Source organism: Siphateles boraxobius, unplaced genomic scaffold (assembly GCF_051911475.1).
Source record: "Siphateles boraxobius isolate OS27281-9 unplaced genomic scaffold, OSU_SipBor_1 12, whole genome shotgun sequence".
Taxonomy (NCBI): domain Eukaryota; kingdom Metazoa; phylum Chordata; class Actinopteri; order Cypriniformes; family Leuciscidae; genus Siphateles; species Siphateles boraxobius.
Genome location: NW_027508722.1, coordinates 33,975,001 through 33,990,337, shown reverse-complemented (window position 1 = coordinate 33,990,337; position 15,337 = coordinate 33,975,001). Strand labels below are relative to the sequence as shown.

Genomic DNA, 15,337 nt, shown 5'->3' with positions numbered 1-15,337 from the left:
ATAACTTTATGATGACATGATGACGTCACGGTGATGTATGACTTTGGCCATAGGGCACATCCCATGTGTCTTTTCTATGAGCTGTAAGCTGTGTGTCCAGATTCCAACAGTCCACACACACCTGCATTACGCTTCAATAACAGGGAAGGAGAGCGAGTGTAACCGAGGATCATTAGCTGGAGCTTCTCAGCACTACACCTGCACACTTACATACATGTGTTTCCATCCGTGAGCTCGTGCTGCTGGTAAACTCCACTAAACCCTGACCCGATGCACAGACTACAGCTTAAAAATACAGCATTACCTCAGACAGATGACTAGCATTATCATACGCCACCTTTCACGAAACAACAGGTGGCAAATGTGTCCATCAATCAAAGGATGGCATGTGGAACACAAACACACGACTAGCTACAAGAAAAGAGATAAAACACACGTGTCATGAATTGTGCATCGATACACTTCAAAATACACTTGCAAATACACCATTCAACCATTGCAAAGGTTTTTGAAAGAAATACTTTTGTTCTGCAAGGATGCATTAAATTAATCAAAAATGACATTTATAATGTTACAAATGTTTCAAATAAATCTTTCTATTCATCAAAGAATCCTTAAGAATGAAATTATCAGTTTCCACAAAAATAATTATTATTATTTTTTTTAACATTAATAATAATCATAAATGTTTCTCGAGCATCAAATCATCATATTATAGTGATTTCTGAAGGATCATGTGACACTGAAGACTGGAGTAATGATACTGAAAATTCAGCTTTGATCACAGGAATAAATTACACTTAGTTTACATAGAAAACAGCTATTTTAAAATGTAAAAAAAAAAAAATCCTGTATATATATATATATAAAGCAGCCTTGGTGAGCAGTAGACTCTTTCAAAAGCATTAAAAAATCCCAAACTTTTGAATGGTAATGTATGCGTGAAATCAAGCTGAGACTGCATTCATGTTACTTGCGTAAAGTTATATAGAAAATATAGTATAGCAATAAATTCACCTGATATAAAAGCTCTTTTCCGATCATGAAATCTTGTCTCAAACATTCTGCAGTCTAAATAATCTACGGTATTAAACTAAAGTAGACCAAACACTCTGTCTCGACTCACATTCCCAGGAGATTTGGGTCCCAGTCCCTGTAGTTGAGTGGATTAGACCCGGTCTACAGGACCAGATGTTCATTAGGGTCACAGTATGACCTCTGACCCCACAGACACCTGTTGATTAAGTGGATCAGCTGTGCTTTTGCCTGATCTATCGTTAGCCATAAAAAGCAAAGCAAAGATTCATTTTACTTTCTATACAAGTTAGGGTACCACTTTATTTTAAGGTGCCATTGTTACAGTGTAATTATATATTTTAGTACTGAGTGATATTACGTAAGCAACTACTTGTACTTACTATAGGGTTAGGTTTTGGTTGAGGGTTAGTTGTATGTAATTATGCATAATTTACTGTTATTACTACGGTAAGTACATGTAAAATATGTAACAAGGACACTAAAATAAAGAGCTACCCAAGATAGTTTCTGGATGAGAAATAGCAACTAGATTTGCATCGAACCAACTTTTTAAAGCTAAAAAGCTAATATGGTGTTGGCCTTTAATAAGCATAAACAAGGTATTTTACTGTCTTTCACTGCATTAATGCACTAATCCAGTTTATACATGCAGATATTAATAAACCCTCTTTGTAAGTCAGTTCAGATCAAAGCGAACGGAATGTAATGTTACTCTTACATCTATGATAATTATGTGACATTTTCAAGTGAAACACACACACAAACACACAAACACGCATTTTCTTTATTTTTCAGGATTATTTGATGAATATAAAGTTCAAAAGAACAGCATTTATTTTAAATAGAATCTTTTGTATCATTGTAAAAATGCCTTTACTGTCACTTTTGATTTAACGAACCCTTGCTGCCTATGTAGTGCGCTCGACATCAGCCCCTCACGAGTCTCCACGAGGCCCAGAATCTCACTGTGGTTTTGGAAGAGAGTTATGGATTTGTCATCGCAACCCCGAGCGGCTCGAGATCTGATAACATCAGCTTCACCTCTCCAGTTACTCGGCCGCGCTTTGAATAATTCTGATTATCCACACAGGTGCATCGATACCAGTGTGTCCATATCCATCTGGAGTGATGACTGAGTCCACACACACACACACACACACACACACACACACACACACACACACACACACACACACACACACACACACACACACACACACACACACACACACACACACACACACACACACTAAGAATAGGTCACCCTGATCTGTTTACCTGAGCCTCTATAAACCAACCCAACATCAGTGCTTTCCTGTGAACTTGACGTCTGTGTGTGTGTGTGTGTGTGTGTGTGTGTGTGTGTGTGTGTGTCTGTTCACTGAGATCTCAACTAGAGATCGCCTGTGTTTCACCTGCTCACTTCAACACCGTGACCTACAAACACCAGACCGACAACTTCAGCCACGGGAATCCAGTGAATTTTAACTTATTACAATAAAAAATTACTATGTAAAAAAATAAAATAAAATAAAATAAAATAAAGTAAAATTAAATAAAATTAAATACCAGGCTGGCATCTTTAGCCACAGGAATTCGGTGAATTATAACATATTACAATAAAAGCTAACATCTAAACTAGTAAAATAAAATAAAATAAAATAATAAAATAAGATTTTATATATATATATATATATATATATATATATATAAACACCATGCTCGGAAGAATCCAGTGAATTTTAACTTGTTACAATAAAAAAAAAATTTAATAGGAGAAAATAAATTAATAAAATAAAACTAATTACATTAATAGTGAATAAAATAATAAGAAATAAAATAAAATAAAAACAAAAATGAATACATTTATTTAAATTAAATATATCCAAGTAAGAAATTCACATGTTGGAGATTATTACAGTCAGCTAAAACACACACACACACACACACACACACACACACACACACACACACACACACACACACACACACACACACACACACACACACACACACACACACACACACACACAGGGAAGTAAAGTAATAATGCATGATACGAGTGACAGACACAGAATTTGGCCAAAATTTGGCGTCTTATAAACCAGTAACATCTAGATCTCAGCTAGAGATCGCCTGTGTTTCACCTGCTCACTCCAACACCTGATCTACAAACACCAGACCTGTAATGCTGCTGTATTTACACGTCCCGAACCTGTTATTCACATCAAACGCTGGAGATCACCATCAAACCTTTAATGATGTAAATATGAATAACTCTGCTCTGTGAACGCGGATGAGAACAAACGAGTGCTTGAATAAGCATTTAACACACTACAGGTGCGGTTTAGGGGTATTTGACCTCTTGGCTGTTCAGTCAACTACAAATGAAGATTTATGAGCGTTTCTAATGGCTTGCTCACATTCCCACAGCTACGACAGAAGAACAAACGCAAATACAACCGGCACACTATAAAACCAGATTATTTTAATAACAACAGCCACTGTTTGTGAATATCATCAAGAAATCTCCGGGTCATATTTCATGCTATAATCTAAATGCAAATAAGAAATTATATTTTGAATAAATATACATTTTTTGCAAAAGAAAACAAGCCTTTTTAAAAATGATTTTGACATAAAAATTTCCCCCGATTTCTCATTAAAAAATCTCATTCTGTAATACAGTGTTTAAAATCATCTGATAAAATCATCATCATCAATAAAATAACTTTTTGCTATAATAAATCTTCACATGTTGGACATTTTTTTTAACAAAAGTAATATTTATTCTTAATATTATTTATTAATAATATATATATGTTTAATAACAATTTAAGCCTTTTTTAAATAAATTTTGAAATTATGTACATGAACATTTATCCCAAAATTCTCATAAAAACATGAATATGAAATATGAAAATCATCTTGCCCGGATGCATTCAAATCAGCATGAATCAATTCGCAGCATGACAAGCTGTAATTTTAAATGATTTATTAAATTATAATTTACTACAATAAAAAGTACCATGTATACTAGTAATAAAATAGAATAAAATAACTCTTTGCTCAAATAAATCAGCATTTGTTTAAGATTATTACAGTCAGCTATTTTCTAAACAAGACCACACACACACACACACACACATTCTTAACTAATAGTCATAAACGCTGAAACAAATGAGGGAAGTAAAGTAAATAATGCCTGACACGAGGGACAGGAACAGAATTTATCCAAAAGAAGGCAGCATTACATTGTTAGTCTCCGTCAAAGTGCCTATGATGCCTTAAAATACTGCCTAGGAAGGGCTCTACCACATTTGGAAACGCAAAGCCAAAAATACATAGTGCACTGCATATTAAATTCAGCCCTCCAAACAGGGCTCATAATCAAATGAACCACTGGATTGTTTGCAATTCAAATGCATTGTGTATAAATTTAAAACACATTACCCAGCTCACTATGCATCAGCCCATGGCCCCTGCAAATACTTCCACAGTCTCTAAGTGACTAGTCATGGATGATCTAAAAATATCAATGGTGTAACAAAGGTACAAGTATTTGACCTTTAACTTCCGTATGCAAATGAAATCATGCAGGAAAGATCAGGTCACAGTATTTGAGCGACGCCACACATCCGCAGTGTTTATGAAATGCTCATCAGTGTATCGGAGGTGATTCTTTCCTCAGAACAGCGTCTCTAAAGGCAGCGAGGATGGAAAAGCCCTGGTTCTCGTCCAGACTCAATTCCCACAGTTCACATTTGCATGTGTTAATCGCTCTGGTGAAACTCTCTGCATTTGCTTCCATCTGTACCAAACCCTCTGTTATGCAATATCAATATCTTACGAACGGGCCCAGATGCAATCTGCACACTTATTTTACAGTAACGCACACTGTCTAGACTCGAGATGGAGAAACTCTCGCAGGGTTTGCACTTGCTACTGATCTCAAAACCTGCAGAATGGATTTAAACATGATCAAATCCCAGGAAGATTTTTCTTTAGTACTCTGATTCAGCAAGGATGCATTAAATTGATCAAAAGTGACCTATAATATATTATAATGTAACAAAAGATTTCGATCTCAAATAAATGCTGTACTTTTGAACTTTCTATATATCATCGAATCCTGAAAATAAAAATGTATCACTGTTTCCTCAAAAATCAGAACTGTTTTCAACATTGATAATAATAAATGTTTCTTGAACATCAAATCATCATATTATAGTGATTTCTGAAGGATCATGTGACACTGAAGACTGGAGTAATGATGCTGAAAATTCAGCTTTGATCACAGGAATAAATTACACTTTACTATATATTCACATAGAAAACAGCTGATTTACATTGTAAACATATTTTACATATTTTTGTACTGTATTTTGATCAAATAAATGCAGCCTTGGTGAGCAGACTTCTTTCAACAACATCTTACTGAACTCAAACCGAACTCTGGAAACCTTTTTGGAAAACACACATCTCAGTAAAAGTTCTTTCACTCAGACGTCAGAAACTGAACGCACATCTGTACAGTGTATCAGTGTAGACAGCATCAGTGATTATAATCACATCCAGTGTGTGTAAATATCAGCCGTTAAGCGTCTGAAAGCCAGTGGGCGGGGCCTGTGGTGCGATGATGTATCAAATCGACATTGGTCGATGTCTTGCTCTGGAGGCGGGCATATGCAAATGTGTTTTCCAGTGTGACATCTGAGATCCTGCAATATCAAAATGAGCTGTTTTTGGAGCGTGATTAAATAAATACTTAATTTATAATAAGGACATTTTAAGCTATGAAACTTACAGGATGTTTAAATAGTACAAAGACCTCTTAAATGTCAAAAGATCAAGGCAAATTAGATTTCTCATGTCATGACCCGTTTAAGAGTATCTGTGATATAAACGCAAACACTCACAATCTCACATTTGGGGCTTTGCAGGAACTGGTGAGTTATTGAGATCAATTACCCATGAGCCACTGAGCAAAACAATCCACCCCAGACGCTCACGGGGCAATTATCGCACATGAGGACTTTGATTAAAAAAACGCCCACTAAATAATAAATACATCACAGGTCTTTCAAATAAAAGAGTCATTAATTATGTAGGTATGTATCAAAATCAAAATAAATTATTTTAATGACTTTATCAATTTGTATTTCTCACATCATTTTAATCAGCAGAGTTCATGAGTCTGAGTTAATCAGAGGTGGTGCAAATATGACCCTCAGCAATAATAACAGGGGTTATAACAGCGCTGCTTTATGAAGCACGTCTGACACGAGCGTTGAGAGACAGCAGCCAATATGAACACGCAATTACCTAAACAAAAGGAGCGTCCCAAATCGCATACTTGTGCACTGTTCTACGCCATTTTGTAGTATAAATATTGCGAGTAGTGCGTTCACACTGAAAATGCGTTCACAAAAAGAAAAAGTGCACTTTAAGTACACGCACTGGCACTTATTTAATAATGCACTTATTTAACCGGAAAAACGAAGTGTGGAACGTTTATTCTGCTGAATCCGAAGTGCTGTCTGTACTGTGTTACTGCTATGCTGCAATAAACTTAAAGGGATAGTTCACCCAAAAATGATGATTTACTCATCCTGAAGTCGATAATGTTTAAAATATGGATATTTTTCTTACATTAACGCATCGCTTCGCTTCAGAAGCCGTTTATTAACCCGCCAGAACCGCTTTGAGCACTTTTATCACGGATGGATGCACTTTGATGGACTTCCAAAAAAAAAAAAATATTGACTCCCATTATTTCCCATTAGGCTTGGAAGAGCCAGTACATTTTTTAATATAACTCTGATTGTATTCGTTTTAAAGAAGAATGTCATATACACCTAGGATGGCTTCAGGGTGAGTAAATCATGGGCAGTGTTGGGTAAGTTACTCAAAAGAAGTAATCAACTACAAATTACTGATTTCCATTACACAAGAGTAGATGTTAAAACTTCATGCTGATTTGTACTCGGCTTTCGCCAAGATAAGTTTAATTATAATTTAATTATAATTATAATAAGTAAAATTGTAATTTGATAACATTTCTGCTTACTGCATGTAAAAAGTAATCAGTTTACTATTAACTTAACTTTCAAGTTACTTTGAAAACCTATTAAAACTACAAGAATACACTACAAAGTGAAAGTTAGTTCACTGACACAGCCGGCCAAACGTGATTAGAAATGCATTTTACTAAATATTTTTTTCTTAACAATACATTTGAAACGCAAATGTAATGAGTTACATTACTGCGTTATCACGAAAAGTAATTAGAATACAGTAACGGTGACTTTGTAACGCGTTATACCCAACTCTGATCATGGGCTAATTTTCATTTTTAGGTGAACTATCCCTTTAACTTTTGAGATCTTCCACATCCACATCCTTTTTTCTTACAGTGTATGAGTGCGTAGTGTATAGTGCATCATTTGGGACACAGCTAAAGAAACAACTTACCACGAGGTTCCCGATAACCATGACCAGCATGAAGACCAGAATACAGAGAGGCTGACCGGCCACTTCCATACAATCCCACATGGTCTCAATCCACTCTCCACACAAGACCCGAAACACGATGAGGAACGAGTGGAAGAAGTCCTTCATGTGCCAGCGGGGCAGCGTACAGTCCTTGGAGATCTTACACACACACGACTCGTAGTTCTTCCCGAACAGCTGCATGCCGACCACGGCGAAGATGAAGACGATGATGGCCAGAACCAGCGTCAGGTTCCCCAGAGCGCCCACAGAGTTCCCGATGATCTTGATCAGCGTGTTCAGAGTCGGCCACGACTTCGCCAGCTTGAAGACTCTCAGCTGAAGGAGAAGGTGAAGAGTCGCTTTGCAAACAGAACAAACAAATGCAACAGAAACTAGTCAGTCAGTTAGAAATAGAGCTGCACGATTCCGGATAAAATTGAGAATCACGATTTCTTTTTGGTTTCAAACTGAGGTCGCGATTCTGAACTAAATAAAATAACGTAATTTACTAAGAGGTTCTGAGAATTTTTTTTATTATTGCAGTCTATTTAAAATGTTTAATTAATTAATTATTGAAAAAAAAAATTTTTTTGCGGCATCTAGTGTTGAGGTTACGAATTGCAACCAACAAAAGTTAGGTGGCCGTCAGGAAGTGATGTCATCGTCTGAGACAGCAGAGAGTAGCCAGTTCAGCAATGAGGTTTCTTTACAAGGATAAATTAAGAAAATATATTTACTTAATTATTCAGTAAAACTATATGTTATTGCAAATATTATTGTTACTTGTTCATCATTGTGTCAGTGTTTTATTCGCTGAACTAAGCTTGCTTCCTTGCACGAAGAGCAACATAGTAACGAAACGCGTTTGTCCGTTTAGTGCCTCTGAGAAACATGTTGGCACATTCCAATGTAAGGGTAGTGCTGTGTGTTGGCTGTAGCGCTGTGTGTTGGCTGTAGCGCTGTGTGTTGGCTGTAGAGCTGTGTGTTCGTTGTAGCGCTGTGTGTTCGCTGTAGCGCTGTGTGTTCACTGTAGCGCTGTGTGTTCACTGTAGCGCTGTGTGTTCGCTGTAGCGCTGTGTGTTCGCTGTAGCGCTGTGTGTTCACTGTAGCGCTGTGTGTTCGCTGTAGCGCTGTGTGTTCGCTGTAGCGCTGTGTGTTCGCTGTGTGTTCGCTGTAGCGCTGTGTGTTCGCTGTAGCGCTGTGTGTTCGCTGTAGCGCTGTGTGTTCACTGTAGCGCTGTGTGTTCGCTGTAGCGCTGTGTGTTCGCTGTAGCGCTGTGTGTTCGCTGTAGCGCTGTGTGTTCGCTGTAGCGCTGTGTGTTCGCTGTAGCGCTGTGTGTTCGCTGTAGCGCTGTGTGTACGCTGTGGCGCTGTGTGTTCACTGTAGCGCTGTGTGTTCACTGTAGCGCTTTGTGTTCGCTGTAGCGCTGTGTGTTCGCTGTAGCGCTGTGTGTTCGCTGTAGCGCTGTGTGTTCGCTGTAGCGCTGTGTGTTCGCTGTAGCGCTGTGTGTTCGCTGTAGCGCTGTGTGTTCGCTGTAGCGCTGTGTGTTCGCTGTAGCGCTGTGTGTTTGCTGTGGCGCTGTGTGTTCGCTGTGGCGCTGTGTGTTCGCTGTAGCGCTGTGTGTTCGCTGTAGCGCTGTGTGTTCGCTGTAGCGCTGTGTGTTCGCTGTGGCGCTGTGTGTTCGCTGTGGCGCTGTGTGTTCGCTGTAGCGCTGTGTGTTAGCTGTAGCGCTGTGTGTTCACTGTAACGCTGTGTGTTCACTGTAGCGCTGTGTGTTCACTGTAGCGCTGTGTGTTCACTGTAGCGCTGTGTGTTCGCTGTGGTGCTGTGTGTTCGCTGTAGCGCTGTGTGTTCGCTGTAGCGCTGTGTGTTCTCTGTAGCGCTGTGTGTTCGCTGTAGCGCTGTGTGTTCACTGTAGCGCTGTGTGTTCGCTGTGGCGCTGTGTGTTCGCTGTGGCGCTGTGTGTTCGCTGTAGCGCTGTGTGTTCGCTGTAGCGCTGTGTGTTCGCTGTAGCGCTGTGTGTTCGCTGTAGCGTTGTGTGTTCGCTGTAGCGCTGTGTGTTCACTGTGGCGCTGTGTGTTCGCTGTAGCGCTGTGTTCGCTGTAGCGCTGTGTGTTCGCTGTAGCGCTGTGTGTTCGCTGTAGCGCTGTGTGTTCGCTGTAGCGCTGTGTGTTCGCTGTAGCGCTGTGTGTTCGCTGTAGCGCTGTGTGTTCACTGTCGGTACGCTAGAAACATGACGACAACATATGTCGACTTCCATATAAGGGGGCGCCCGCGGTTATGGAGATATAAATGTCTCATTCTAAGGTAATAAAAATATAACGGTTCATTATGCAAGGTCTTTATACACCACTGAAAACTTAGTTATGGATCTTATATTGCATTTCTGTCAATAGATCCTCAGAAATATTACACATTGCACCTTTAAATGGGTTGAATGAATGATTCAATGACTCACTTATAAGTACGTCATTGTTTCATTACTGGATGAACCAGCAATTTTTTAACAAATCTTTTGAATGAATGATTCAACGGCAAATACTTTTTTAACAGTCACTTGTCGCCACCTACTGGTGTAACAATGTAATCAATACAATTTATTTAACGTTATTTGATGCGCCAAGTTACTTTCAAAAGGTGATTTTTTCTATTTTGATCGCTTCTGTAGACATCAGTGTTTATATGTAAACTATAAACTTTTATCCCGGTTCTTCTATGATAATATGAATATTTGTTACACAGAAACAACGAAACTGTGTGGTAGAAAAGACTGTTTGTGAAGCTGTTTCATGACAGCGCCAACGCAGACGTGAACCGTTGTCATTTAGGAATGAGATTAAGTGGGTGTTTACATCGAGATCACAATCTTTTAACGATTAATCGTGCAGCTCTAGATAAAAGCGTGTTTTACCAGTCTGAATGAGCGCAGGACGGAAAGACCCTCCACGTTGGACAGACCCAACTCCATGAGACTCAGACTCACTATGAGGCTGTCGAAGATGTTCCAGCCCTGCTGAAAGTAAAAATACGGGTCCAGAGCGATGATCTTCAAAACCATCTCAGCGGTGAAGATTCCCGTGAACACCTGACAAAAACATGACATCAAACAGGTTGCTTTAAGTACTTTATGTACAATGTACTTTGTTTACGTTATGCATGTGGAAGATGTTTTTATACAAAGCATTTCAATGCCCTACATTTTCTGGAAATCGAACCCAATCGAACTGTTTGAATTACAAGATTGATTATATTTATATACATCTTTGCATTAATAAATATATACATTTGAATGTCTAAACAAATGTATAAATTATTGCTTTCAAATTGATTAATCGCATCTAACATAAAAGTTTGTAAATATATAATGTGTGTGCGTATATATATATATATATACATACATACACACACATATATATAAACAAACATTTATGTAAGATGCGATTAATCGATTTGACATCACTAGTATAAATGTTAATATATGAATGTATAAACAATAAATAAATAAATATATACATGTCAATGTATAAATAAATGTATAGATGCAAATTAATGTATTTAAACATGTGAACATGAATGAATGCATTTACATTACAGTTTCGACAGATGTAGATTTGCTTGAAAAAACAGTAAATATTTATTGTGATTTTCTTTGTTGTGAATATTACATTGCTGCAAAACTCTAGGATATGACCTGCTAATGCAGTACTTTCTTTTTCTTTAAATTGTATTTATTACTTATTTTTTTATGTACTTCTGAGTACTATACTATTATTGGCAGCTGAAAGTATAATTAAATTAGCCAATATATATATATATATATATATACATATAAATATAAACAGGCATGCAAGGGGCGGGGCATGTGTAGAACTTTGTGATTGACCTGCAGAATCCTGAGATATTTGTGTATCGTGTGTGTATCTACGACAGGTAGATATACACTTGATTCGGATCTTTTCTATATTAAAATGTTGCTCTGTTTCTTGTATCTGGTATCTGCGCGTGTGGATGTGACTATAATACGTGACCCGGCAGCAGGAGGAGTCACACAAACACACGGTGAAGATGAACAGACCAGAACATCGTCTCTGGTTCTGCCGCGCGTCCCGTAATGAACGCTTTCATCTAAACAATAAACAGAGATCTGGAATGATATCTTCATCCTCTTTGAGAGTGAATCTCATGAAAACACACTCAGGACGCATTTCACCCGACCAAAAAAAAAAATTTTTTTTAATATATATTATTATGGTAATTATCAAGTCACAAGGCAAAAATGATGTATTATGTAATGAACATCAAATAAAGCAAAATTTTTTGTGTGTTGAATCTGGATATTTTAATAGTTATTTTTATAATTCTATTTATTGTAATGTAGTATTTTTTTGTATAACTGTAAAAATTTTAGAAATACAAATTTGTATTTGTTTATTAAAATCAGCATGATTTAAACACATCACAATAAATAGTACAATTATGTAGTAATATAAATACTTTAATTAAAATAATATTAAAATATAATGAATTTTAATAAAATAAAATTGGGGATAAAGTGATTCGTTTTTCAGATTAATAGTTGATTAATACAAAATTGCTTTGTTAATTTAAATAAATAAATTGAGATAAAATATAAATATAGAGATAAAAATAAAAATGTTGCCTTTAAATTATTTTATTTCTGTCGGTCTTTTGATTTTGGGGTAAAACATGATCTTCCAATCAATGTTGTTTTCGTCAACGATGACGATAACGAAATGATTTCGTTGACGAACTTTTTTTATGACGATAACGCGACGATGACTAGCTAAAAATGGCTCTAAGGTGACTAAAACATGACGAGACGTTTTCGAGTTTTCGTTGACAAGACGAGACGGAACGAAAATGATTATAAGTCTGACGTTCACAATCACAATGTATGTCATTTCTGCCTATTTTGCGTGAAATCTGTCTGTTTTGAGCTAAAAAAAAGTATCAGCAATGCTACCGCTTCCTATCCTTGTTTTGGGTACGCCCACCACCCATGCCGCGCGCGCACCAGATTCCACACAACAACAACACACCTGCGACTGCGGCTAGTCACTCACCACACATCTTCGAAGGACCATGGCGGCGAAGCCAATAAACGGCTTGGTGGTCGGAAACGACGAGATGATTTATGGACATACTTATGTATAATCCAGCGGTTCTCAAAGTGTTGGGCGCGCCCCACTGACGTGACAGGTCTCCTCCAAACGGGAGGAAATTTTCCTTTTTATGCCTTTATATCTTTATTCGTTCATGGCGAGTCCGCATCGTCAACTTCATCTTTGCTGCGACACCGAAAACACCAGTTTATTAATAAACAATTAAATGTATCCTTGCTATTTTTTACACATTCATAATCATTACTTTTGCCGGTTCTTTGTGGCAAGCTTTATGCGTGCGGTCGTGCGCTTATGTGCGGCTATAACGCTCATTATCCTGTATAGCCTATTTAAGTAATTAAATTAATGTAAAGGGGCGATTTGTCCACTAATTTGTCCAGCATTTATTGCACATATTCTCGAACCAGCAGGCCATTCTGTGTTGAGCGGCCCTGATCGGAATGAGCCAGCGGAGGAATATTCAGAAATGCTCTCTCCGCTCACATGCTCTGATCGGAACAAAAGAATAGTAAAATAATTAATTATTAATTTATATCTTATACACTGCCCATACACTACCCATCATTTTAATCCCATATCAAACAAAGAATGTTATGTATTTTATCTATTTAAAACCTATTTACTAAATCTATTTTAGTTTTTAAGTACCGGTAGGCTAAAGACAGAGAGCTGTGTGCATTATTCTTCCCTTTGCCACATCATATCTCTGTGAGATGGGCTTTTCAGATGTTTCAGCTTCACTGAAAACAAAGTACAGATCTCAGCTGAACATTGAGCATATGACTTTTGATAAATTGTGCAATAAATTGTGATAAATGCAGGCTGATTGCAGCCACTAATGTAGGGATAAATAGACCTGTCTTGCCAAATGGATTTCTATTCTTTTCTTTTTTTAACAGATTGCAAAGTGGCATTTTTTTCTTCTATTTTTGAACTTGATACAAATTTTGACACAGCTGCACTTTTATTTTCTCAATTTTTTAAAGACTACTTTTTTTTTTTTTTACTAAAATTGACTAAAACTTGACTAAAACCTTTTTGCGTTTTTGTCGATTAAAGCTTGACTAAAAACCTTTTTTTGTTTTCGTCGACTAAAACTTGACTAAAACTATTAAGTTTATAAGTGACTAAAATGTGACTAAAACTAAAAAGCATTTTCGTCCAAAAGACTGAGACTAAGACTAAAACTAAAAGGGCTGCCAAAAACAACACTGCTTCCAATGAGATTCACCCTCCAGGAGATTTTTTTCTCTCTCCAGTTTATAGTGAGTCATTTTAATATCGCTGATGATGAGATGTTGGTGAGCATAACAGATTCATACAGATCATCATCATCATCATCATGTGCCCTGAAGCCCGTGAAACATTACTGACAGCCACTGCGCCTGCATCTCTCCCAGACACACACACGATTCAGTGTGACTGAGCGTGCAGAGGCTTCACCTCTCAAACACAGGAGCCGTTCACACATCAACATCTCCATGAAGAACTTAACTCCACGTACAGCCCCTTATCCCTGAGAGGCGCACACGCCAAAACATGCTGCGTTCTTTTAACACAATGTTGGGTCAAATATGGACAAACCCAAACGTTGGGTTAAAAATCTCCCCTTAAAACGTCAAATTCTGTTTATGAATTGAAATCTAAATTTTTTTTTTTTAACTTTGGCTTTTTAAACTTTGTACAGTATGTTAAATTTGCTGCTTTTATTTTGCATTGTTTCGTTTTATTTTTTATTTGTTTCCTTTCATTGTTTTATTTTTTTTGACTATGGTTCTACTGCTGTTGTGTTTATCGGTGCTTAATGAATACATGAATGAATGAATGAATGAAAATGTAATTAAAAAATGTAACCCAATGGCTGGGTTTGTCCATATTTGACCCAAAGTTGGGTTGAAACAACAGCAGTTTTTGGAGTGTACTGAACGTGGAGCCAGGGGGTGTTTGGTCATTCCTGAAGCCTGAACTGAATGTGTTCACAGTGACGGACACACACAGACATATCATCATTGTGTCTGTTGAGACAGCTGACACAGGAAATGACATCATCATCGTGTCTGTTGAGACAGCTGACACAGGAAATGACATCATCATTGTGTCTGTTGAGACAGCTGACACAGGAAATGACATCATCATCGTGTCTGTTGAGACAGCTGACACAGGAAATGACATCATCATCGTGTCTGTTGAGACAGCTGACACAGGAAATGACATCATCATCGTGTCTGACGAGACAGCTGACACAGGAAATGATATCATCATCGTGTCTGTTGAGACAGCTGACACAGGAAATGACATCATCATCGTGTCTGTTGAGACAGCTGACACAGGAAATGACATCATCATCGTGTCTGTTGAGACAGCTGACACAGGAAATGACATCATCATTGTGTCTGTTGAGACAGCTGACACAGGAAATGATATCATCATCGTGTCTGTTGAGACAGCTGACACAGGAAATGACATCATCATCGTGTCTGACGAGACAGCTGACACTTCTGAAACTAACAATCAAACACCTCAGGCGCGCTCTGGACACAGCGAACAATAGACAATAAAAATATAGAAGAAAATTTATATAATATAATATAACATAACATAATATAATATAATAAAATATAATATATAATTTATGAGTCATTAAGTGATTATATAATTAA

At 37.4% G+C, this 15,337-nt stretch overlaps 1 protein-coding gene across 1 annotated transcript in view; it reads right to left on the bottom strand.

Annotated features, from left to right (window-relative positions):
• Nucleotides 1-15,337, bottom strand: part of scn5lab (sodium channel, voltage gated, type V-like, alpha b) — a 202,059-nt gene that overhangs the window by 75,000 nt on the left and 111,722 nt on the right. Inside the window, exons 15-16 of the mRNA XM_077219213.1 lie at nucleotides 10,445-10,618; nucleotides 7,513-7,869 (exon numbers count right to left, since the gene is read on the bottom strand). Of these exons, the coding sequence (XP_077075328.1) occupies nucleotides 7,513-7,869; nucleotides 10,445-10,618 (531 nt within the window). The remainder of the gene's footprint in view (nucleotides 1-7,512; nucleotides 7,870-10,444; nucleotides 10,619-15,337) is intronic.